The following is a 24,223-nucleotide window of genomic DNA, read 5'->3' as shown; positions in this document are numbered from 1 at the left end:
CTCCCCCTATAAGCTGCCTCTCCTCAGACTCAGTCTCCTGTAGAGCTCTTGCCTCAGTAGGTCCCTCTCTTTACGGATTCCCTGCAACACGGTGCGGTTCTCCTGAGCCCTACGCACAAGGTATGGGAGCGTGTCGTCCACTGAGCCATATGGCACTGACTTGTATACAGCAAAACCCTCCTTAGCTGGAAGGAAGAGGAGAGAGAGAGTTTTAGTATCTAAATCTTCCCCACAGTAGTTCACATGAAGAGAAGTTGGCCAGCCAGAGCTGCTGTTCTACCACTGAAGGTTTACAAGTTCATCCATGTGTAACATCAACCTCTTGCAGAAAATGTAAATGTAAAGAATGCCAGTTGAGGCACAGCTCACCCAGAGTGAGGGAGACGTGGTCGCACATGCCCAGCAGCTGGCCGAAACATACCGAGCCTCCATCATTGTCTATCCCCAACTCTTCCATCCTGAAGATGATATACACAATAGCTATATCATAAATGGCAGAACTCAACCTGGGGCTTGAGACCCCCACTAGAGGTCGCAGGATACATTAAAGAGGTTGTGAAATGCTTAAAAAGTGTACTCCATTGATGTAGCAGTGCACTCCTATAATAACATTGTGGTACTCACAATGTACAGTTTAAAAGAGAATCAACCGATTCCGCAGAACCAGAGAGTATTTTTTAAATTATTCTTACTTGCCAAAGCATGGCGCCTACATTACCCACAATGCAACTTAACCGCCAACAGTTCGGATCAAGATTCAGGTGTGTTATGTGGAGGCAGAGACGGTTCAGAACCGAGACGCCCCAACTCAAGCTAGTTTCCTGTATTTGTGTCACGTGGGCTCTGCCACTGCCACGCCTCTTTAGGAGATTAGCAGCAGGTCCGAGTGCATTGATTCCAATGGGAGCAGTGAACTTGAACCCAGATTATGAGCGATCCTTTCGCTCCAGAGTCGCCAAAGTAGATATTGGACCCATTTCTCACAAGCCACATATCTCCAGAACATTCTGATACTAAAATGTAAAATAGCTTTGTTTGAGACCTGTTTCCGTCTCAGGACCAAACTCTCCCGAGATCTGGCAACACAGAGAAGCTAACGTCAGCTAAAGTTCGTAAACGCCCTAACAAAACCTATCTCCGTGATGCTGTATATGTCTTTTAGCTGTGTACATATTTAACGTTAGCAATAGAACATCTTACTAAATGATTCAAACGTAACTTTTCATTCATTCACATGACGTCCCACTACCTTTAACTCCGGTTAACTTATGAGGACTTTGGTTAACTGCTCCTCAGATCTCCGCAGGGTAAATCTAGACAGCTATCTGCTGCCGAAGACGATTGTGATTGGTTAAAAGAAATGCCAATAAACAAGTTTTTCTTTGTTTTTCTCCCATTCCAGATTGCTGTGTAGAAATCAGCAATGAAAGACCAATTTGTTGAATAGAAAGTTGTCAAAGAAAGAAAAGAAAGTCTAACCGTTTGGCGGCATGTCTCACTGACTCCTCGTTGTGAGTGGCGACTATGATCCTGTAGCGCTCTGGTTTCTGGGAAATGGCTTCCAGCATCACATCCAGCGAACTGTTGTAACTGCACAAACACAAAAGCCAAGTTTACAATATGCAACAGACACAACTAATGCACTTGAGTTGATTTAAATCCAGATAAAAAGCTTTTTAGCATAAATTCAGGTGCAGTAGTAACATTTACCAAACCCAAACAAGTGTTGAACTTAGTTGAATGTAGTTTTGGCTTTATGTAGTTTTGGCATTATCTGGGATGCATTCGGGATGCCTGGTTGTGATTCATGGCCGCTGCCTCTTAGCCACCTGTCATTGGTGTCCTCCCAGCACTGGTGGACGGGGTCCGGACGACCCTCTTTCTCTGCCAGCTTCCTCTCTTTGTCCATGTAAGCTCCTCGTACCAGCTTGACCCCCAGACAGAAACCCTCATTGTTGGACAGGTGCAGAGCTTCTAACACGAGAGACCTGGACTCCTGAAAGAGACGGATCAAAAAATGGGACTGTTTGATAATGTCTCCTTTTTTAAGAAAATGCATTTAAAAACAAATGGAAAGAAAATTTAAGATATTTGCCTTTAGGTAACACTGATATGTGTTCCAAATCCAGGTGCCATCTTTATTAAACTTCTTCATCATCGCCATGGTGACAAGAGAGAGGGCGGGGTTCATGTAGGTGTACTCTGCATCAACCAGGACTCTGACTTTGTTTACACTTGCCTTTAAAAAGAGCGAACAGTCCATCTTTAAAATATATGTGTAACACATTAAAGACAGACACAGTGAAGCCTTGGAGCACAAAAATAAATAGTCACAACAAATTAAGTGTTCAAATTCCATTTAGAAAACAATATCACTTTCATGCATTTCTCCTATCCAATATAAATGGCCTTTACATACCTCTGCTATTTTGTTGAGTCTCTGCAGGCCACAGAGGAAATGGGAAACTTCCCTGTCATCTAAACCAGGGAAGCTGATTGACTGAAGGCAAAGGACAGAGGTCATTAAACATTTAATTAAACAGAATCCCCCCCGAATCAACTAAACGTAGTTGGGGAAAGAGGACATGTCTGGCAAACTGTTAATTTGGTGTACTGTGGACACACCTCTCCATCCATAGCTCTGACAAGAAGATTCAGGTCAAATGGTTGCTCTGCCATGAGGGTCGTGAGTTTCACCTTTATACAAGCAGTACAGACCCGTCAGTCACAAAAGTGGAGAACAAACTGGAACAGCCGTGGACAGAAAAACACTAAAAAGTGTATTCTTATTTTTTTTTTCTATGTGTATGAACAAATCAGCTCTTTGCTGTTTGACCTCAAAAACCCGGGAATTTCCCCAATGGTTTGCCTTATAACTAAAATGCTCAGAAAAGTACTAAACAAATGTAATATTGAAGTACTCTTTTGAAAGATTTAGCATTTGAGAGTAAAAACATCTAATTTACAGTAAAAATGTCAACGTTTTTAAAACGTCCCGGCGAGTAATTTCCTCAAAACATTACGAATGGTGGAAATTGTTTCCTTACACACAGCTCTGGGCTTATCAGGGCTGTGATCTTCAGCTGCATCATGGGGTCTTTGCTCCAGGCCTTGCTGTGGGATATTTGCACACATTCCAACATGGCCTCCATGTTGTCATCATATCTCTTCTCTCTGGTGGTGACAAAAATAATAAATAATAGTAGTAGTAATAGAAGTAAATAGTAGTAATAGTAGTAAATAATTACTGGACAATAATGTCCAGTAATTCACTTTGGCCATGTTGAGTCACAATAATGTGAACTAAATCAGTGTAACTGGCCAAAAGAGAAGCATACTGAAGAAAAAAACAGTGCCCCTCTACTGTTTTTTTCTAAAGTAGTTTTCTTTGAGCAAAATCATGTGTTTCCAATCGTAATGTCTAGTTAAATTTGTGATTTTTTTCATGTTTGGTTTGTTTTTTCCCACATTTTTATGTGGTGGTTGCAATTTGCTGTTTTGTCAAGCCTGAGCACTCTGAGTTATTAACAACTTGTCATACCCCGTGCTCTCTCCCAGGTCCTCCTCGATTGGTACTGCCAGCATTGGCCTCAGTCCCAGCATGCTCAGCTTCTCCATGGACTGAGAGATCTCCTTCTCATTCTCTCCAGCCACAAACTGGGCATAGACGGTGGGCCGCAGCAGAAAGGAAAACCCCCTACTGCCCAGGAGTGTGCGTGCTACCGACATTAACTGAAAGAAGAAGAAGGGGAAGTGGACATACGAGATGAAGAAGAATGATGGAGAGGAGGAAAGGGTTTCATTAGGTGACACAGAAGCAGTGGTGGTATGTAACTAAGTAGATTTACATTTTTGAGGTACTAGGACTTTACTTGAGTCTTTTCATGCCACTTTCTCCTTCTTCTTTAAGTCATTTTACATGCAAAATATTTCATGTTTCCAGCGTCACAGATGTGACAATTTTCTGCTTTTTTTCTTTTGAACTATTATAATTTATCTACAATCATTTAGAATTCTGTGCTGTTGGTTGGACAAAACAAGCATTGTGAAGGTGATGCTTTGGACTCATAACTTTTGATGGCGTTTCTCACTATTTTCAGATGTTTTACAAACCAAACAATCAAAACAAAAAAAATCGAGAAAATAATCAGCAAATCGAGAAAATATTCAGCATGTTATTCCATAATGAAAATAATTAGTAGCTGCTGTCCTGTACAGAATAGTTTAAACACAATTATCTCCACCTCAACCTACTTCAAAAGTAAAATCCTGTTTTTTTTTCCATTAATGTATGAATAATAATAATGCAATGATATAATAGTATAACAATCACAGGGGTTGTTTTTTTGCATTGATTACTTTTACTTTGAATACTTTACATTTTCCTGATCATACACTTATGGTTTTAATTAAGTAACATATGCAATGCAGGACCTTTACTTGTAGGTATTTTCACAGCATGGTATTATTACTTTTACTTCAGTCACGGATCGGAATACGTCCTCCACCACTGCACAGACGCACTTATGTTGTCCATTCATAGTGCGCAACCTTTAGATCAAGAAAAGATTAAGATTTCTCTCTCTCTATACTTCAACCACTCTTTTTACCCATGCACTCGTCAATCTTATTCATCTCACTTTACTCCAAATAAAAATGACAAACTCAACTCTTACCTTCCCACAGTTGTCGACAAGCACAGGGAAGGAGCAGAGGCGGAAGACCCCCAGAGCCCGGAGCAGCTCACCCAAACTCTTCACCCTGAAGGCACTGGGATCCTCGAAGGCCAGAGACGCCGAGAGAAGGTCGGGGTGCTTGACTGCCACCGTCCTGGATGCCCCGGTACCCATCAGCCTCAGCGGCAAGAGGCGAGGGAGTGAGGGACGCAAGCGAGAGCACATCATCATCCCTGGAAAAGTGTGTATGTGTGCGTTTATGTGTCACTGACACCGCTTGTAGATGCAGTCTCAATGATGTGAAAGTGTTTGTGTGAATCTTCCTCTGCTGTAATTTTGAGGTGTCCGTTAGGCTACTCCAAAAGTACCAAATGTGTCTGAAATTGACAATACAATTAGAAAAGTCCGCAGAACCGTCTTACCCTCCTTCCCAAAAGTGGCTTTTGGCAGTTCTAAATGATGGAAAGCTAAGCAGGTGCGATTTGAGGGTCTCAGTGTAGCTCAGTCAAATTTATCATCTTTTGGCTTACTCAAGGGTTAATAAATGACTAAATTTAAGTAAACATCAAGTTGACCCTTGGCATCAACCGACAAGTGTTCCCTCGGTTTGACTTTAAACTAAATTGGACATTAAAAGCTTGCTTTGTTGCACATTAAAACATTCGTCATGTTGGATCTGGCTATCTTTGCTAGAAGCTTTGGAATAAGTGTAACTTTAAAGGGCAATTCTAGGCATTCAGATAGGAGTGCAATCAAAGTGGGTCAAGCAGCAGAATTCAGCTTGTTGCATTTAAAAAATTACCTACGTTAATGTTGCCTTTTTAACAGTGCAAGCTTTTGTGAATGTACATGTACTCTCTGTATCAGACACGTCAGTTATATTCTGAGTAAGGGTTGAGTTTAAACGTATTTTTTTTCCCCAAAAAAGACCAAGCAAAGCAGCCAGGAGTGGAGATGATTAACCACCTGCCACCGTCCTTGTTACATATCTCTGACCTGACAGAAAACCCTCTAACGTCACACGCAGCTCACTCAGACCTTTGCTATGCTGGCCCTGCTGACCAACCAGGCCTGAAACACTAATGGGTTGTTCACTAAAGGGTTAGGCACTCTTGGGGTATTCAAGTAATCATGCAGAAATGAAAGGCAGTCTCTTAAAAAGGCCATGTCCTGTCATAATAGGAAGTTCTAAAATGATGTAATTGCTGTCCGTCTGAAGCAGTTTGGGTAAAAAGAAGAAGAAAAAAACAATATTCGCAAGCAAAGGAGAATGAAAGAATGCTTGAGAAGGGTAATGACTAAAGATTTTGACACATTTTAGTCTAGATGTTACTCTGCAGTTTAAAGGAAAAGTTCAACATTTTGGGTAATACTGTTATTCACTTTCTTGCTGAGAAGATCGGTACTACATTAATATCTGTTCATTTGGTTTGAAGCTTGGGCTAGCAGCGGGGTTAGCTTAAGTTAGCATTAAAACTAGAAAACAGGGACACATAGCAGACAGATTAATGTGTTAATGCTAACCCTATATTTCATATGTTTAATCCATACTAAAACAATCTACTATATATATATATTTTAATATACTGTATATATGTTATGTTTAGCAAGCAACAACAAGATATAACATGCAATGGCCATCGATCTTCTCATCTAACTTTTGGCAGAAGAGCCTTGTAGCAAATACAAAAATGTAGATGTTAGCAAAAACAAAGAACCTAATTTTTATTCTATACAGTCACGCATGTTCAGTTTTTCAGTGGGGAAAAATTGAATCACAAAAGCCTGGCATATTGGGGATCTTTTTTTTTTATTTTTCACACTGGAATGAGTATTTGAAAAGGAATTCTTCAACAGCTATTTACACATTTGGATCAATTTTAATGAATCTGCTTATTAGTTGAAATCTTGGGAAGACACACACACAAACACACACATGCACACACGCGCGCGCACACACACACACACACACACACACACACACACACACACACACACACACCTTTTGGCTACCTGAACTAATGCTACACATTGCTAAAACCCTAAAAGCGCTATCAAAACATTTTGCCAACAATAATGTTCTACTCTATTTTAAAACACAGCTCTTGTGCTCATATCCAGGTAGGGCCCCTGGGGGTGGGCATGTCCATGCTGGTGTTGTCTGTACAGATGCCTGAATGGGATGGAGAGGGATGAGTGAGGGTCTTGGCAAAGACGGAGAGGGTAGGACGGAAAAGCAGGGTAGAGAGCTGGGGGAGGGGTGGAGGAGGGAAGATTGGAAGGAAGTGAAGGATCCAGCTGAGGGAGAAGAGAAGGGTGGTGCAGAACCATCTCTGGACGATAGGGGGCGGCAGGATTGAACTGCGGGATGGCACCTATTTCGACTGAAGGGTATGAGGAAGTGGAGGGATTGGGCAGGTTTTGAGGATGCGCTGTTGGTGGCATTGAGGGAACTGAGGAAACAGACTGTTGGAAAGAAGAGGAGACAGCCAAGCAAGAGGAGGGCTGGAAAGGATGGTGAGGGTGAGGAAAAGAGGATGATGGATGAGTGAAGGAGGAAGGAGGGAAGGTAGAAGCTTGGCCTTGGTGGCTCAGATTTGGGAGGTGGAGAGCATGGTGGGCATAGCTGGAAGACATTTTTGGAAACGACCGATTTTGCATGTGTGAAGGGACAGAGGAGAAGGCAAAGGACGGGGGGGCAACATGAGCGTGTAGGGAGCATGGCAGACTGGGAGCTGGTGAGTTGTAGTTGTGGAGAGGCTGAGCAGTAACTGGAACAGGATCAGGATTTGCAGAAAGGATATTTGGATAGATAAATGCCTCTGAGCTTTGATCGCTGGGTGCGTTATTTCCACAGGTCATGGATTCACCCAGCAGAGGCTGACCAGGTTGAGTGAGCAGAGAATGAACTGACATTTGGTCCTGCAGACCTGACTGACATGTGGGAGATGGGGCAGGAAAAGAGGCGTCTGTAGGTGTATGGGGGCCGATTGGCTCTGGGATGGTGTGATAGTGGTTGGCGGAGGGGGTGGAGGAGGAGGACAGGAGTGGCTGTGGCGAGGAGGAGTTAGAAGGAGGCGGAGTGGGGAAGGTGAAGGAGGTCTGCTGCAGGGAGGGAGTGGTGGTGGTGGTGGAGGAGGAGAGCGTGGGGGAGGAGGAGAGAATGGAGGGATAGTCCATGGACTGAGGATTGGATGGATCTGAAGAGTCGGGGGCAGAGAGCGAGGAGAAGGAGGAGGACTGAGGAAGAGGAGCTGGTGGGAAAGAGGAGGAGTTGTTCTGTATGGCAGGGAAGGTGGAGGTGTAAACTGGTTCACCCATAGTGTCTGATCTGTTGAGGAGAAAAAGAAAAAAACATTTAAATTTGTTAATAGTAAAAATATTTGTTGCTTATTTAAACATACAAACAAGTAAATTTCTCTCTCTCTCTCTCTCTCTCTCTCTCTCTCTCTCACACCTACCTTTCAATCATATGGTTTGCCACCTCACTTGGTGTGCCCTGCATCCCATCGTCCATGGAGATGTCGATATCGGACATCTGCGATGCCATGAATGCTTGGCCAAGATCTAGTGGCTGCTCCGGGACCAGAGTGTCCTGATACGAGGCTCCCTCTGGTCTGAACCCACAGGAGGGGTCCGGCAGGGGGGGCAGAGAGGCCAGAGCGAGGGCCTGCAGGTCTGTGCTGGTGGTCATGGTAGAGTCGCATGGATCACAGTTCACTGAGAAAGACAGAGAGAAAAGTGGGGTTTTAGGAGAAGGTCATTCAAGGATTCAAGGCAATGTAGGAAGTAAGAGTTCTATCAAACAAATGCCCAAACTAATCCCTTAAAGTGGCATCTGTCTACTTTTTCCACTTACCAATATCCAAGGTTTCTGTCAGGACAGATATTTTGCGCTTCTGTCTTGCATCTCTTTGTCTGCAGGACGGGAGGGGAAAAGGTCAGATCATCCACAATATAATTGCAAAAGTGTGAAGTGTTTAAATGTAAGCATTTGTTGTGAATTACTTTTTGCTGTTCATGCCATCTTCTCTGAAGCCCTTAGCAAAGGGGTTGGCGCTGATTTTCAGCTCGGTGATCTGAAAACAACAAAAAAGAAATGATACTTGGTCTACCCTCTCTCTAGTTCTGTACTTGGCTCTCATTTTCTAAATTTTGTAATGATTCTCTTAAATGCAAGACATTATGGCTCAGAGAAATGTGGTCAGGGCACCGTAACGTGATGACATTCTTCCTTAATCATAAACTGCACTCATCGCAAGTCATTTAGTGCAGAATCAGTAGCCCCTTATATAAATGTAGTATTATGGTACCTTGTTGTTCTGGTAGGCGGTGACTGTGAGAAACTGGGTCTCTGGGAAAACAAAGGAGTGTTGCCCTCCGCCCCACCTCAGCACGTCTCTGGCTTCAATTACATGAACTCTGGGCTGGTAGCGATGCAGCGAGTGCAGGATTATCTGGAAATAAAAGAAAAGAGACTGACTCAGCTGAACCGGGAAGACAAAATCCACCAGTGGAGGTTTGATACTGCATTTGACCAGGGTCAGTCACTCTGCTGTACTTACATGTCCCTGTGAGTCCAGTGTGTTGTTGGTGAGCTTGGCATAGTGAAATGAGATGGTGCGGCTCTGCCAGTGAGCGCCTGTGGCAGGTGAGTCTGGGTGGATGAAAACCCGGTCCGGTAGCCTAGCCTCTGCCCCGCCAACAGCCTGCCAGCCACCACCTTGGAAGCGATAGCGGGAGTTGTCCGCTGGGATGATGTCCAGGAGGAGGATGTAACGGAGAGATGGGTTCAGGCCCGAGAGCTTTAACCTCAGCCCGGGGAACATCCGTCTAAGAGAAGGAGGGACGGTGGACAAATAGCAGAAAAGATGTGAGAAACAGCTGGTTTTAAATTACAGTATGGGATTAGAAACGTTAACTGAATGGTAATTATCGGAGGATTAAAAGTTAAGATAAAGACCGTGGAATCGTAGCTCAGTGCACTATGTTCTCTCACCTGCCCTTCTTCGTGATGATCATCTCTGTGCCCACCGAGCTGAACTGTTTCCATAAGGATGCATTCTCCAGCTCCATCTTCACCTCATCTTTTGGGGTTTTGGTGCTAGGGTCGTGGTTGGGAACAGGTGGAGGGGGGAGCAGCCTCTGGGGCAAGGCTTTGGCCGCAACGTCACAGGCGGGGGGGAACAACGGCATGTGAGCTGGAGCCTGCCGGTCTGTGGGAACGCACAAATCCAGGATAAAAAACCTCTACATGGATGGTTGAAATAAAGCAAATACGGGTGCAAATGTTGTCATTAAATCAAATCAATGACCCTATCAGTGCTCAATCACTTTAAATATATATAAATATATATATATATATATATATATATATATATATATATATATATATATATATATATATATATTTGGCTGCCAACAAACTGAATAAGTGAACATCTGAATCCAACTTCTTTCGAAAGGGCCAACCGCTGAAACACATTTAATTACATTTCTCCATGCATGCAAAAACACTCCCTCTCACCTCTATAAAAGCAGTCTCCGATCCTTTGTGGTCCCAGAGTCAAACTGGGGTACATCTCCATGCTCAGCATCCTCCTTGTCTGTGTCTGTCCTCTTACTCGTCCTCTTCACCTGCTGCAAAGTCACATTTCTCTCTTCAACTATTGTTTCTTCTTGGTTTCCTTATACAAATTCTCTGTAATGTCAATCTTCTGTTGTACTGGAGACTTCTTCTTAAGATGTTCTGTTCTTTGTGTCCTCTATTTCCGTTCCTATCCCTCTGCAGTCCTTGGCTACAAATGCCCAAAGCAGTGAAATCTTCTGTTAAATAGGTGTGTGGAGCTTCACACATGAGGCCAAATGGCCCCCTTTCTTCATCTGCCTCCCTGTTTCTCCACACTACGCCCTCATCCTCCCTTCTGTCCCTACTCCACAAACACAAACAACACCGGCCATATAGAGAGGTGATTTGCAACACACAGGGTTTACTTTATAATTTTACAGTGTCTGGTAGGGAAATGAACGTGAGTGTCGGTAGACATAGAATAAGTGCCTACACTCAAGCCCTGTTTTGAGTTTGTACTTTTCTTGAGTATTCTTTTAAAACTCTTTATCACTACATTTTAGAGGCAAAGTGTTATATTTCACTACAATTCATTTTACATACAACAAACATAAAATAGGCTAATTAATTAGGAAGTATTGCTTTTAAGTTAAACCTAAACTATATATAGTTCAAGTGTTCTTCACCTCAACCAGCAACAACAGTAAAATGTTGCTTACACATTAATGCATCAACAATTAAATAACGTGTTTTATAGTACTTTTACTTGTGATACTTTATTTTGTTGCTAAAACTTGTGCTTTAACAGGACTTTGACTTGAGTATTTGTACATTGTGATGATGATACTTTAGCCTAAGTAAAAAATCTGAATGCTTCTTCCACCACTTCAGAAAAAACAGGTCTAATGAATCCGTTATACATACCTCAATCCTCAATTTTAGTCACGAGTTTGGCGCGTGTGTGTGTGTGTGTGTGTGTGTGTGTGTGTGTGTGTGTGTGTGTGTGTGTGTGTGTGTGTGTGTGTGTGTGTGTGTGTGTGTGTGTGTGTGTGTGTGTGTGTGTGTGTGTGTGTGTGTGTGTGTGTGTGTGTGTGAGATGTAAAACGTACAACTGCCAGTTGTAATCTTACTTTCAAGATTTTCTGTTATAATTCAGGAAAATGCTACTCAAACTTCAGACGCCTCTTATACACATATCCATCTAGTAGTTTACTGGCAGGACCCCTGTGGCTGTTTGATGACTTGATGACATGTTTCTTCCTCTCTGCAGGGAGTCGGGCCTTGAATGAAGGTGGAAAAGAAAGCCAGTTTGACCGACAGCTGCAGTTTGGCCACAACACAAACACGAGGGTCTAGAAGTTTACATGAGAAGTTTAAATGCAGGTATGAGCTTGGTATTACAACTTATTCTGGGAAAGCATTACCTGGAATATTTAACAGCAGAACTGTTGACTGAATCAATTCAACACAAATACTGGTGTCATGTGAGGGAAGTTTGGTGAGCAGACAGTATTTTTAGTTAAAAGGCAACAAAACACAATGTGGACCACACAGACAAACCTCTGTTGGTGGTACCGGACAGACAGTTAGTTAGTTTGAGATGTGGAGAATATTCAGATCCTTCAATAAAGTAAATGTAGTAATACCACAATGTGACAGTACTCCATCGCAAAGATGTTACTTAATCAAAAGTGCAATAGCATTTATAGCAAAATGCCCTTTAAAAGTATTCAATATACAGGAGAGTTAATATTAAATGTATCAAATCAGTGGATTATGATTACTGATGCATTAACATTTCAGAAGCATTTTGATATTGTAGCCAGTTGAGATGGAGCTAATTCTAATGGATATTACCTACAACGATACATCATATTTTATAAACTGCTAATGTAAAATGGTAAAAAAAGTACATTATTTCCTACTAATAGAATAAAGTAGCCTAAAGGGGGAATTACGCTGATTTTAATATTTCATACATATTTTTCCTATGGACTCAGACAATCCAAAAATATAAGTAAACATATACAGCACTTTCCCAAATCCAACAACTAGAGGGTTAAAACTTACATTTTCTCCATAGACAATTAATTGGGAAATATGTTATAGATGACAGTGAGCACCCAGTTCTGAGTGTATGGGTACATTTTCTGTTTCACAACTGTGATCACTACAATAGAATAAAGTAAACAAAATATTTATCTCCCATTACTTGTCTACAGAGCAGCTTCAGACTTGATCACATGTTGGTTTCTGGCTTTGAGAGTAGTTCATGTTCACAAATATTGAATGAACTTTCCTAGGTCATATAATATATTGGAATTCTTAAAGTAGTTGGTGTTCCTCCTTAAATGGAAATACCTTAATTGTACTTAAGTTACATTGCACCACTAGCTGTAAGTGTCTAGTGAGTGCAAAATGTGAAGGGGCTTAAAAGAATACCCAATAATTTCATTTATTGTAAACCTGCTGCAGCCGGGTTTGAGATGTCTTCAGCTACAAAATGGAACTGTTATCTGCAAAAAACTTAGTCCTTGAAGTAAAAATGATCATAACAAATCTCCATAAGAAGCTTTAATATGTAAGACGATAATCTGATGCTTTTTGGAGGACTCAACAGACCACAGAGGCTCTTTAGCAGAGGATTACTGTTGCATCCTGAGTGGTGCGTTTGCAACTAAAATGATCAAACGGGACAGCAGCATTCAGAGGCCCAAATCTACCTACTCATAGACAAGAGTGCCAGCTGGAGTCACTTTACACGAGTGAAGAGTAAATGTTGTTCTAGTTGTTGTTTTCCTTCTCTATTTGTGTATGTGCGTTGTGTTGGAGGAGATAAAAGCTAGCGAGGACTGAGGGGAAGTGGAGGTGTGAATGCCACACTAAGAGAAAGGTCATTATTACCTTGATGGGGGCAGCGAGGTGTGTGTGACGTCTCTTAATGTTTTTACGAACTGACAGGTGTGTCAGCCACCAGACTCTGCAACAGTCAATGATGAGGATTGCTACTTTTGTTTTTTCACCATTATCCAAGTGGGGGCAGATTGTGTGTGTGCTGTTTACAATGCATTAGGCATTACCATAGGCCTGCTCTCTGACATGTATGTGCTAAGTGGTTTGATATGCACCCTTGTTTGCTCACTGAGGCCTAAAGGTCAGGTTACTGACAAAAAAATATCCTCAGAGGCATTTGTCTTTTAAAGTTTTCATTGTTGGGTCAGACTGGTGCAGATGTTCCTGCTGTTTGAACACTTCCTGCATAACAGGAGGTTGTCCGATTTCCTCAAGCATGTTTACGATGGACCAACAAGCCTTTTAATCTGATGAGGATTACCGTCTTTTTTTTTGTTACTGTGTGCACGATAAAAACACTCTTCCTTTAAGGGGGAATTTGTGTTTGCTGAAATTCTCTCTCCACACTGCCAAAGGGCACACTTGATGTCACAGATTATTAGGAGTGTAGTGTGTTATTGTGTGTTGTCGGTAAATCCATCATCTGCATGCAATAGACACGTGCGTTTAGATCACGTGCTTCTCTCACTGTGCACTGCGGCATTTGTGATCAACCAGAATCCATTTCATTAAAACAAAAATCAGCATAACGTGCCACAGGATATGGCACAGATATAGTGAAATACTCTTTTACAGTCCCTAGATAGTCATAAAGAGGCTGCATGGAAAAATACTTTTTTAATGCAATCATATCACACACATCCATTTGAATCGCGCCACAGCAGAAGGTGTTTTTGTAATGTCGTTAATTTGATCCAATCTAAACAGCGAAAATGAATCCAACAGATTAACTAGTGCAACTGTAGCTCCCAAATCCGTCAGACCACCTCCAGGGGGTCTCTGTCAGCCTTTGAAACCACCACTGTTACACTGTCAGGAAGACGCACAACCAGCTTCTCCCTGAACACAGCCAGAAAACCCCGCTCACTGTTGCTATGGTCACTTAGGATGACGTTAGTTCCCTTCGCCACGGCGTCCAACACTTCATGGTGAGACATCTCACCTGAACAACGGATATGGTAATTACTTTATGCAGGCATTATCAAGCAAATAAATTAAAAGTGAAACAAATAATATTGGGTATCTGCAATTGTTTTTAATGAAAACTGAATTAGATTTTGACTTTAAATGTCTACCTGTGATGTAGAGGTCTGTCTTGACTCCGTTCAGTACTGAGGCCCCAGATCCAGCACACACAGCCACCGTGCACACAGAGGACTCTGGAAAATACCAGAATAAAGACAAGTTTTAGATCTTAGGACAATCATAGCAAATATATCAATAAAAGTTTGATATCCAAGTAGCCATCTGCTTCTTTTCAGAATCACAATACTTTATTGATCCCCTCAGGGAAATTATTGAAATTATTTTTAGTGGCATCCAGAGCTGTTAATTGAATTTTTTAGTAAGTGTATTTATCACCTTTAACTCACATTTAGGGATTGCTGTGTGAGCTTATCCCCCCCCAAAGAAGCCAAGTCCAGGCGGACATCTCTGGCAGCTCTTATTAAGTATTTCTATATTCAGGTTGAAGACTCCAAGTAAGTTCATGACCCATCCTGACCCATTTGGTTGTGGTACAATTGCTTGAAATATGGTCTGTATTTGTGTATTATAATTAAGATGTGTATGTACCCAATTGGTGTAAAAACCAATTTTGTCATAGTATGTATTGCTAATATAGTGGTTTGGTTTGTATGAAGGTACTGAACTAGATTCTTTGTTGTTCTCATCTCTTAATAGCAAACCATTCAGAACATTTACTGCACCCAACAATTGACAGGTAAGTATTCCTTTGCAGTGTTTCTTTTTACTTATAACACCAGTAAAGAGTTCATTACCTAGTGTCTGCCCCAATCCCAAAGCCAAGCGGAGGTGACTCAAACCCAAGTGGGATTTCATTTTCTGGATGGCTGTTGCCACAGTTACTGGCTGGTCCAAAACACTAAGTCGTCCTTGGCCATAGCCTGGGAGAGGGGGCTGCAGGGAGTGAAAGATGGACAGTAAGTTAAGAAAAAATTAAAAGGTAACTACTGTTCCTAAAACATGATATCAAATGTCATACAACTACCCACAACTGCTGTGTGAAATGTTAAGATCAGTAGTAGTTAAAAAGGAACAATATAAAGCTTTTCTTTTTCTGTTTTTCTTCTTGTTTTTGGAACAACCTAGTTGGTTTTCAGTAAATAAAAAAGGTGTTATTTCTAAATAATATTCAATTTGCTTAATTTATTGGTGTTCTTTGGTTCATCATCTAACAGTGATGTGTTTGTGCTGTACCTTTTCTAACTTTAGGATGCTAAAGGACAGGCTGGGAGCATTGTGTCGTAACAGAGTCTGGACACTGGGGGTCAGCGCTGAGTCACTGCAGGTTACGCTGGCATGGATCCCACTGCTGTCGGGTCTGTTATGAGGGCACATCAAATATTTATTTTTCACCAGTGCAAAGGACCTAAGTGGGGATCAGTGTTTTTTTTTAAATTTTTAAATCTATTACGTAAAAATTCTATACACTTTACATTACTACTGACCATGTTCTACGATTGGTTTCTGTTCTTTTCAGTATTTTGTGAAAGTCCCCACTTGCTGAAAACAGTCAATCAATCACAGTGCATGATTTTTAGCTTTTACTTTGTTGTCAAAGTTATGAAACCAGCTTGTGGTAATGAAGTTATTTGTCAGGCTTTTGCCAGAAGATTTGATATCCAGGGTGTGAAGTGAAAGCTAATTGGTTTGAAAATCAATAAGCTTAGGTGTAGCGGTGTAGCGGTGGCATTAAAACTGACAATCAAAATCAATGAAAGTTTCAATGGATTTTATGATGTACTCAAATGAAGGAAATTACAGTAAAGGGTGCTTGAATGAAAGGAAATCAATGCAAAATATGTATTGTACGTTTTTTTAAATTGTCTGTAAATTATACGGAACTTTTAGTTTAAGGCTAACACATGCTAAACTAGTAAAATGCTCCTTTAATTAAAGTAAAAATATTAAGCGCTAATTTGTACACATATCCTTGGTCAATACAAACATGTACGGGACCTGCTGACTGAATGTTGTAGGGTTGTTTCACTGTCACAAGCCTTCAGTTCCTCCATAACGGTGTTTAGCTCCTCTGTGCTCCTGACGGTGAATTCCAGTTTGTGACTGTGGGAGGCGCCACCCAAGGCCTGACTCAGCACAGACACCTGGCCGCTACCTAAGAGTCAAAGACAGACACCAGAGATAGAAAAAGACTCTCAGGGGACAAGGTGAAGGACACTTGGTCAGAATAGTTGATCCGAAGGTCAATGTAATAATAATTTATACTGTTTATTGATCCCCAGTGGGGAATTTACAATGTACATTCTGTGTGTTAGTAACTACACACATGCTCAGGACCTAATCATGCACAAATGGAGAGATGTCAGAGTGAGTGGGCTGCCAGTGCTGGACCAGGGGGCACGGTGCCTTGCTCAAGGAGGTGAAGTTGCATCTCTCCAGCACTCTCCGTACTTTGGTCCATACTGGGACTTCATCCAGCAACCCTCCGTTTCCCAACCCAACTCCCTACGGACCGAGCTACTGCCAGCCTATACCTTCGGGTCCTGTAGGTATGTGTGACACATATTTCACTCAGACACATATTTCATTCATGATGTCTTACCTAGACCTCCGACCAGCCAGTCATTCACTCCTCCTCTAACACTATCCCACGAAGTGTGAGGGGAGAAGATCGCTATCCCAGCCTCCAAAGCCCGGATGGCCAATCGCTGCTTCCAATCTTTCTGAACCAGACGCTTGATTGGTCGAAATAACGGAGGGTGATATGAGATGATTAGGTCACAGTTCATGGCCTCCGCTTCCTCCATGACAGAATCTGTAAGGTCATTGGTTAGCAGGATGGTTTTAACAGGCCGAGGTTTGCTGGGTTCGATCAGCAGGCCGACATTGTCCCAGGACTCAGCTAGAGACAGAGGAGCAAGTTGCTCTAATACTTGCAGAACTTCTTTAAGCTCCATCAGGCCTGGACAGTGAGCAGAACGAGAGTGAAAAGATGTGTGTAGGGGGACTGGGGCCTGTTGGCTTGTAGAGAAGCAGTGACTGTGAGTATATGATGGGAGAGATGGAGGGATGGATGAAACTGTTGAGGCAGAGAAGTACAGAGCAGCCTGTGAGGTCAAGTTCCTCCTTGTACGTCTTTTATAGGTGAGTGAAAAAAAGGTCCAAAAAAGGCTTCTACATCCAGCCAACATCAGTGGAGACCTGTGTGAACATAAAATAAATCACTTATTAAGTCCTACCTTAATAAATAGGGGCTAGTACTTAGCAACAGATGCAAACTGAACGTGTTAATGTTAGCCCAATATTTTATCTAATGAGAAAGACAATATATATTTCTGGGCCTGAAGCCTAAAGTTTAGTGTTATAAAAGTGCAGTTACGCTATTTTAAACCTTATTTATGACTCAAACATGGCCTACAGCTATAAGTTGTTGACAGCCACTGACTGCTGGGAACATGCAGCTAACAGCAGAGCTACTCGGCTAACATTAGCTACTTAAACACACTAGCTATGTCGACAGCGACTTCAAAAAAAACAACTCACTATCACCATATCAACGTGTGCACGAGTGAACTTATCATACTTTTCGCTTGCCTTTGACTTTAACGTTAGAAGACTACTAACGCTAACGCACACATTCCTCCCGAAGTGAGTGACCGAGAGAGCGCACCACTTGCTGTAGAATATGCAGAATGTCCCTTTACGGCTTCCGTTTCCTTAAGCAACGTAGTTTTGATTGGACAGTTGAAATGTCTGCGGACATTGTTGTGAGCTCTTCTTGGATGTGATTTTATTAAATTGTCACTGGCGGAAAGACTACTTTTATTGAATAGAATTACAATTTACATTCTGTTTGTTAGTAATCACTACACACAGGCCTGAGTTGCACACACATGCTCAGGACCACTGGCGGAAAGACTACTTTATTATTCTAGTCCGTAATCAGCAGTTTCTCACTTTATGGTGGATAAATAATGTTAAACCAAAAGTTAATGTAGAACTGGTACATTTAATTACAATTAATTAGCATAATCTGGCTCAGGCGGCAGACTGTTATGATAATGTTGACAATCATTTGATCAATGCAGTAATGTAATGTGGAACTGAGAAACGTTCATACTAAAGCCGCATGGACAATAAAGATACTTGGTACCAACCAGTATCCTTATCGACCTTACCCACATTTTTGTAGTTTGTTTATTTTACCAATATCGTTTCTATTGATTGTTTTTTTATTTAGACATATTATTAAACTATTCAGTGGCATTTATATCCTTTGCATCTTGGAAAACTCTATTAAACTCCATTTAAGAAACAGTAACTGAAATAGTATTCACTGGAGAGAATAATAAGTACTGAAAGATTTATTCATGATTTGATTCAATATAACATAACCATAATATTATAAAGCTGATTGTTTGCAGTTCCTGAACTGGACTAAAGAAGGTACCAGATAAATGGTCTAATTTACATATTTTGTTTAGTTTTTCCCCAATAAATCATGATATATAGCATATTTTGATTAAATATTAGACGTATGCTATCAGCCTATTAGTAATACTGTTAACTATGAGACATAAGGGTCTTCATGTGGACAAAAATCAGAAAAATGAGTACTGCTGAGTGCTGTCCCATTTCAGGCGCTACTGGTATGACAAAATACTGTTCATTGGTAATGTTATAAAACAAATTCACAAATGAATGTAAAAAGGAAAAGATTACTTTTATATGCTGTATTGCTTCCCACAGTTAGTGCATCACCCACTTCTCAGAAAGATTACTTGGACTTTTGGAATAAATCACATTCACACACAAAGACAGAGCGGTGGTTGTCAATCTCGCGAGAGATGATTGCAAACGGTTAATGCACGACAACAAGCTTCTGGACAGAGTGGCTGCATGTACCTCTGAACTGAGTCCGAGAGCGGCCGAGATAGAGATTAACGTGGATTAATGCGATAAAGGTCGATGCTGAATGTTAGAGGGATCACGGAAGGATCAGGGCAAAGTCCAGGCAGTGAGCATTACATCATCTGATTCTTTCCTTTAACGTCATCCAATTCTCCATGCACCCCTCAGTTTACATTGGACCCCTCTTTCAAACACCCACTACATTTACATTATAAAAGCAATAATTACAATAATTACTGTTTTTTGACTACCTGCTTGCCTTCACAAAAGAGTAGTTATTTACAAGACAGACAATTGTTACTTATCCATTAAGCATAGTGCCACGGTTATTCCCCCTTGGATCCAATCTGTGGAGTGCCATTGACAGATGTGTGTTTAGTTATTAGGTCTGTGTGTTCAAGAATAGCTTCACTTTTCTTAATTGGTATTATAAGCCCTCGTGCCCCATCTGTCTGTCCATTTGAAGTTCCGCCAAATTTGTCATGCAATAACATCTGTCTGGCGGGTACCCCCGACTGCAAGGGTGCACTGTGTCCCCGGTCCCACAACCCCAGATTCCCTTAGGTGTTTAATCTCATCTGTGCTGGCTGTGGGTCAGTTTGACACAGTAATTGGAGACAAACCACAAAATAGACTGTTCACAGGTCTTAGTCTAAGAGTGAGAAGTGAAATCGGTGGAAATTCTGTTGCAACTTTGAAATAACTTTTTTATTGTTGTGTCGATTTGTAAAATGTGCACATGCTACTATTCCAGATCAGATGTTAACTGTGCATCTGTGGAAATAAACTAACAATGCTAACTAGCAGTGATTTGCTTTGAGAATGTGCAGGTACACACAATGTTTTCTCATACAGATTTACCCAAACATAACACCACGCATGAGTCATGATGTCAGAATTTTGAGATGTTTTAGGAATGGCGCTCTTATGAAACCAGTGGTCGCACAATCTCTTTATCCCGATGTCCTTCCAAAGCCAGGGCACAGAGGTCACTCTATCCTCAGTACCCCGCAGAGCAGCAGCATCACAGATGTTTTTGGTTCCCAAATCCCTTCTTTGGTACAAATCCTTAGATCATTTATTATACAACCAGCCAGTGTTTTATTATTATGCAAGTAGACATATTTTGAAAGTCATGCAGAGAAATATTTCCTCATTTGAATAGCGAAAGACATTTTACTGTGCTTGTTAGCACTGAAAAAAGATAATTGACCTCATGGGTTGGATAGAGACGTTTGGATTAAATTGCAATGTGCCATGACAGATATTTTCTGAAGTCTCTTTACTTTTTGTGGAATTTGCCAAATTGTAAAGCAGCTGTAGTCTTTCATCACATGCTGAATGTGACAAAGCCAAAATTCTAATTATTGCACACTAATTGCTAACTAATAACACACACACACACACACACACACTTTCAGGTGTCACAAAGGGATCATATCACATTCATTCAAACCCAAACTCTTGTATAAAGTTTATACTCATGTTTTATTTAGATATCTGAAAATACCTGTTACCAGGATTTTAAATTGTTGGATTCCATCCACAAATAAAGTATGCAGTCAACACATTACAAGAAGCAGGCTAAATACTGCATATATTAATATGCTATACACAGTAGTATCTTTTGATACCTTTGTATCTAATTCTGCCATAAGCATTGTTTTAGTGATTAGAATACTGTAAGAATAATTAAATAAAGAAAAAATGTGTTCCATTAGCAATTCATACGTTTAATCCAATTCAACAAAACAATCAACAAAGAGACTTTCTTTATATCAAATAAATATCATCAAACAATATATGGTTTTATTTGTTTTTGCACTTGTTTCAATGATCATAAAACACGTCTCAGTGCAGTGAATTACAGTCAATCTTTGCATAGATGTAAAATTCTCTCTGAGAACAACTTGACATTGCTTGACTTTTCTCTCCAGCATTTCTTTTTGAATTTTAATATTATGACATGTTCTTAACAAGTTCTTCTTTCAAAGAGCTCTATAGATATAGAGAGACAGCATCGATATGAATGCCTGTCCGTAGAGTTGCAAAGGGGCTTTCTTGATTGACAGTTTCCTCGATTGTCATTGGTGGGACATCATTCTGACGAACTCTGCAGCAGGGAGAAGTTTGTTTAGTTAAATGAGAAAGTCCTTTATATAAAAAAACCCATTGTGACTGCATTTACTCTCTTATAGAGGTTCATGTCAGTGCTGCTGATAGACAGTTCACACCTTCAAAATCTACTGTGCCATCTCCGTTGTCATCTGCTTCTTTTACAATGGCATCTATCTCCCTTCGGCTCATGTGCTCTCCCATCAGCTTGGTCATGGCCAACCGCAGCTCCTCTGTTGTGATCTCTCCGTCTCCGTCCATGTCAAACTAACCAGAGAAACAAGAGAATAATACAATTTTTTTTTTAAAAGAGTAAAGCCAGTGTTTATCTTTATGACACATGAACGAGTGAGTTGGTGGGGTGTTTGGACAAATCCGGCATTAAAGCTGCTGCATTTTGGAAAGTATGAGGAAAAAATGTTTCACTCTAACCTCTTTAAAGGCATCTTTGAGCTCCTTCATGCCAATCATCCCAGCCGTTTCTGCCAGAAGCTTCGGGGCCATCAGCTCCACAAAGTCTTCAAAGTCCACTTTTCCACCAACTGGGGGGAAAATCAAAAGAAAAGATTCAGGAATTATGTGGGTCTCCTCTGTGTTTCATCAATTCTGTTTACATTTTGAATCAAATGAGCCACTCACTAGAATCTATCATCAATCTCTACTGTCAAAAACCATCTTTAAAAAAAGAGTGTTTTGCTCTACTCACGGTTCATGTTGATATTTTGGCTCAGCTCGATCAGCTCCATCTCCGTGGGCATGTAGCCCATTGTCCTCATCAGATTCCCCAGGTCCTTGCAGCTGATCAGCCCATCCTTGTCTTTATCAAACTCATTGAATGCATCACGCAGCTCTGCAGAGGTGTAGAGAAAATCTCTCAGTCAGCTAGATAGTTGGTTTTCAAGAGAATATGCAATAATGCAGATTGTGAGAATTTAATTTACCATCAATCTCGTCATCAACCAGCTGTCTTGACTGCACAAAGAGAAAAACAATTGACATATCTTTTAATTATTTTTCCCCGGTTACCTTTTGGGTTAACATCCAATCAACTTTTCACACATCAACACAAACCCATCAAAAATAGGAAAAAATTATTTCTGCTGTACTTACAATATTTTTCCCTCCTCGCAAGAAAACGCACGCAGCCCCCAAACTCATTTCTGCAAGAGGTAAAAAAAACAATGGGAAGTGTAATTATGAAGAGTCAATATGACACATGATGATCAGAACTGGCTGGTCTTTTTCAGAGCCAGAAAGTTATGGATTGAGACAGATTGAGTAGTCTGTGTTTGCTCTGAGGAATTGAACACTATGTCTAATGCCTGAACTCTGAGTGTGTCTTCATTTTCTGAAATTATAAAAACACTTTGAATAGATTTAGATGAGAAGACATGTCATTTATATGATTTTCCTTAAGGACTTAGTCTTCAGACCATTTTTGTGAGCTGAATTAACAAAACGAGAATAAAGTGTCACCATGTAGGTATTTGTGCTCACCTTCCTCTGGTGATTTCTGTTCATCAGCCAAGTGCATTATACACGACCCCTGAAGCCGAGACTCAGCAGCTGACATGCAGTGCAAAAAGCCCTCTGTCTTCCTTATTTTTCTTGATCTTCTTCTCAGTGTCTCAGTGTCTCAGTGAGTGTGTGTGTGTGTGTGCCTGGTCTGCTCCGCGTGATGGGATGCTGCTGGAAGGTTGTGTGAGGGGAGGGTGTGGCTGCATCCAGGGTTGTATGCTCACGGGGAGGAGTCAGGTGTGTGACGGGGGGGGACATCCGGTTCACGTTGGCGAAAAAGAGATGCCGCCTCTAGCTGAGTGTTGACATCACGGTGTAAGTGATACTGCCATCTGAGCCCGGGGCTTACAGAGAAAACATACTGTCAGTTCACAGGTTAGGCTTAGAGTTTCTGTTTCTTTTGTTTACTGTGAATTCAAAGCAGTTATCCAATTCGCTGCAGATTCAACACAAGTCGATCACTTCATTATTGATTGATTAATCTTTTAATCAGATAATTCAAAGATATTGAAGGATGTAAAAACAGTGAAAAGCAGTCAATCTACATTTTAGTAGCTGGAGCCCACAAATGTTAGTCTTTTTATGATTGATAAATGATGATTGAACAATAAATTACTTGAAAAAAGTTGGCAATTCATCTTCTATGTGTCGACTAATCGATTCATTGTTTTTACACAAGAAATGACCAGGATACTCCTAACAATTCTTAGAGGGTCAACTGAGAGTCGTTGTGTGAAAAGCATTGTTTTTCAAAGAGTGAAGTTGTTGTTTTTTTTAAATACATGATGATAATATGTTAAATCTGGACTAATTAGGTTTTACACTGTCAAGTTTGAACCTTCCAAATCATAAGATTTTATTGTTTCTTTTGGGAAAACATGCAACAGTGGACACTATAAAAGAATGGAGCCACATTTTTAACCTTTATGTGTTGTTTTAACTCCTATTGCTTTCAAAGACAAAGACAAAACAGATTCTGGATGTATTAAAGAACCACAGATAAGTTTACAGTGTGTGACAACCTGCATGAGTGTTGGCTACATTTATGTCAGGGATTAATGCCTCAGGGTCAGTCTTCACATCCTACAGTAAGGATGCATGAACGCACTGGCAGAGTTTAAAAATGTAAGCACCAGGTCTTCATAGTGAGTGTGCCCTCTGAATTCTGCCTCCTTGACCTGCTTCCCTGTTACGTAAAGTCATCCAAATCTGTTTGCATAAAGGGCATAATCCGCAGCAGAAGCTAGCAATGATTTTATTATCTTTTGCCCCTTTCTCGTGCTGTGGGCCAGCTGCGGGGTTATGCAAAGCCACACCCCGGGCTGTGAAAAGTTGTTTGTGCAGTGGAGGGCAGGATGAATATATATAACATACATTT

At 41.0% G+C, this 24,223-nt stretch overlaps 4 protein-coding genes across 11 annotated transcripts in view; all 4 read right to left on the bottom strand.

The window, feature by feature from the left end:
- prodh2 (proline dehydrogenase 2) overlaps positions 1–5,208 on the bottom strand; it is a 25,015-nt gene extending 19,807 nt beyond the window's left edge. The window contains exons 1-11 of one of the 4 annotated variants that reach the window (XM_032502482.1): positions 5,099–5,208; positions 4,677–4,909; positions 3,542–3,732; positions 3,048–3,174; positions 2,626–2,697; positions 2,420–2,500; positions 2,096–2,239; positions 1,830–1,996; positions 1,480–1,590; positions 370–458; positions 6–185 (exon numbers count right to left, since the gene is read on the bottom strand). In XM_032502482.1, the coding sequence (XP_032358373.1) occupies positions 7–185; positions 370–458; positions 1,480–1,590; positions 1,830–1,996; positions 2,096–2,239; positions 2,420–2,500; positions 2,626–2,697; positions 3,048–3,174; positions 3,542–3,732; positions 4,677–4,907 (1,392 nt within the window). In that variant the 5' untranslated portion in view covers positions 4,908–4,909; positions 5,099–5,208 and the 3' untranslated portion in view covers position 6. Of the gene's footprint in view, positions 186–369; positions 459–1,479; positions 1,591–1,829; positions 1,997–2,095; positions 2,240–2,419; positions 2,501–2,625; positions 2,698–3,047; positions 3,175–3,541; positions 3,733–4,676 lie in introns of all 4 variants that reach the window. The other 3 variants (XM_032502481.1, XM_032502480.1, XM_032502483.1) reach the window with 3 other exon arrangements.
- Positions 5,209–6,404: 1,196 nt separating this feature from the next.
- Positions 6,405–10,273, bottom strand: tbx6 (T-box transcription factor 6). Its single transcript, XM_032502559.1, is given in 9 exon segments — positions 6,405–6,838; positions 6,840–8,007; positions 8,138–8,396; positions 8,536–8,594; positions 8,685–8,755; positions 8,990–9,133; positions 9,242–9,509; positions 9,676–9,892; positions 10,204–10,273. Coding segments are annotated over 9 exon segments (2,307 nt in total). The 3' UTR covers positions 6,405–6,787.
- A 3,658-nt stretch (positions 10,274–13,931) lies between these two features.
- nif3l1 (NIF3 NGG1 interacting factor 3-like 1 (S. cerevisiae)) lies at positions 13,932–18,055 on the bottom strand. Of its 5 annotated transcripts, none has more exons than XM_032502499.1 (7): positions 17,979–18,055; positions 16,904–17,502; positions 16,300–16,456; positions 15,538–15,661; positions 15,099–15,237; positions 14,394–14,477; positions 13,932–14,260 (listed from the first exon to the last, which is right to left on the bottom strand). In XM_032502499.1, exons 2-7 carry the CDS (start codon positions 17,490–17,492, stop codon positions 14,076–14,078), a joined length of 1,278 nt encoding a protein of 425 aa, XP_032358390.1. In that variant the 5' UTR covers positions 17,493–17,502; positions 17,979–18,055; the 3' UTR covers positions 13,932–14,075. The 5 variants fall into 5 exon arrangements, with proteins under 5 accessions (XP_032358390.1, XP_032358391.1, XP_032358389.1 ...); XM_032502500.1 differs by having other exon boundaries at positions 17,845–18,038; XM_032502498.1 differs by having other exon boundaries at positions 17,896–18,014.
- A 2,627-nt stretch (positions 18,056–20,682) lies between these two features.
- cabp5a (calcium binding protein 5a) lies at positions 20,683–23,094 on the bottom strand. The gene is made up of 7 exons (XM_032502549.1): positions 22,825–23,094; positions 22,438–22,487; positions 22,269–22,299; positions 22,034–22,177; positions 21,760–21,869; positions 21,447–21,594; positions 20,683–21,325 (listed from the first exon to the last, which is right to left on the bottom strand). The coding sequence occupies exons 1-7, from the start codon at positions 22,898–22,900 to the stop codon at positions 21,297–21,299; spliced, it is 588 nt and encodes a 195-aa protein (XP_032358440.1). The 5' UTR covers positions 22,901–23,094; the 3' UTR covers positions 20,683–21,296.
- Between the last annotated feature and the right edge of the window lie 1,129 nt (positions 23,095–24,223).

Source organism: Etheostoma spectabile, chromosome 21, assembly GCF_008692095.1.
Source record: "Etheostoma spectabile isolate EspeVRDwgs_2016 chromosome 21, UIUC_Espe_1.0, whole genome shotgun sequence".
Classification (NCBI taxonomy): domain Eukaryota; kingdom Metazoa; phylum Chordata; class Actinopteri; order Perciformes; family Percidae; genus Etheostoma; species Etheostoma spectabile.
Note: the sequence above shows the minus strand (reverse complement) of the source record. Positions and strands in the feature narration are given on the sequence as shown.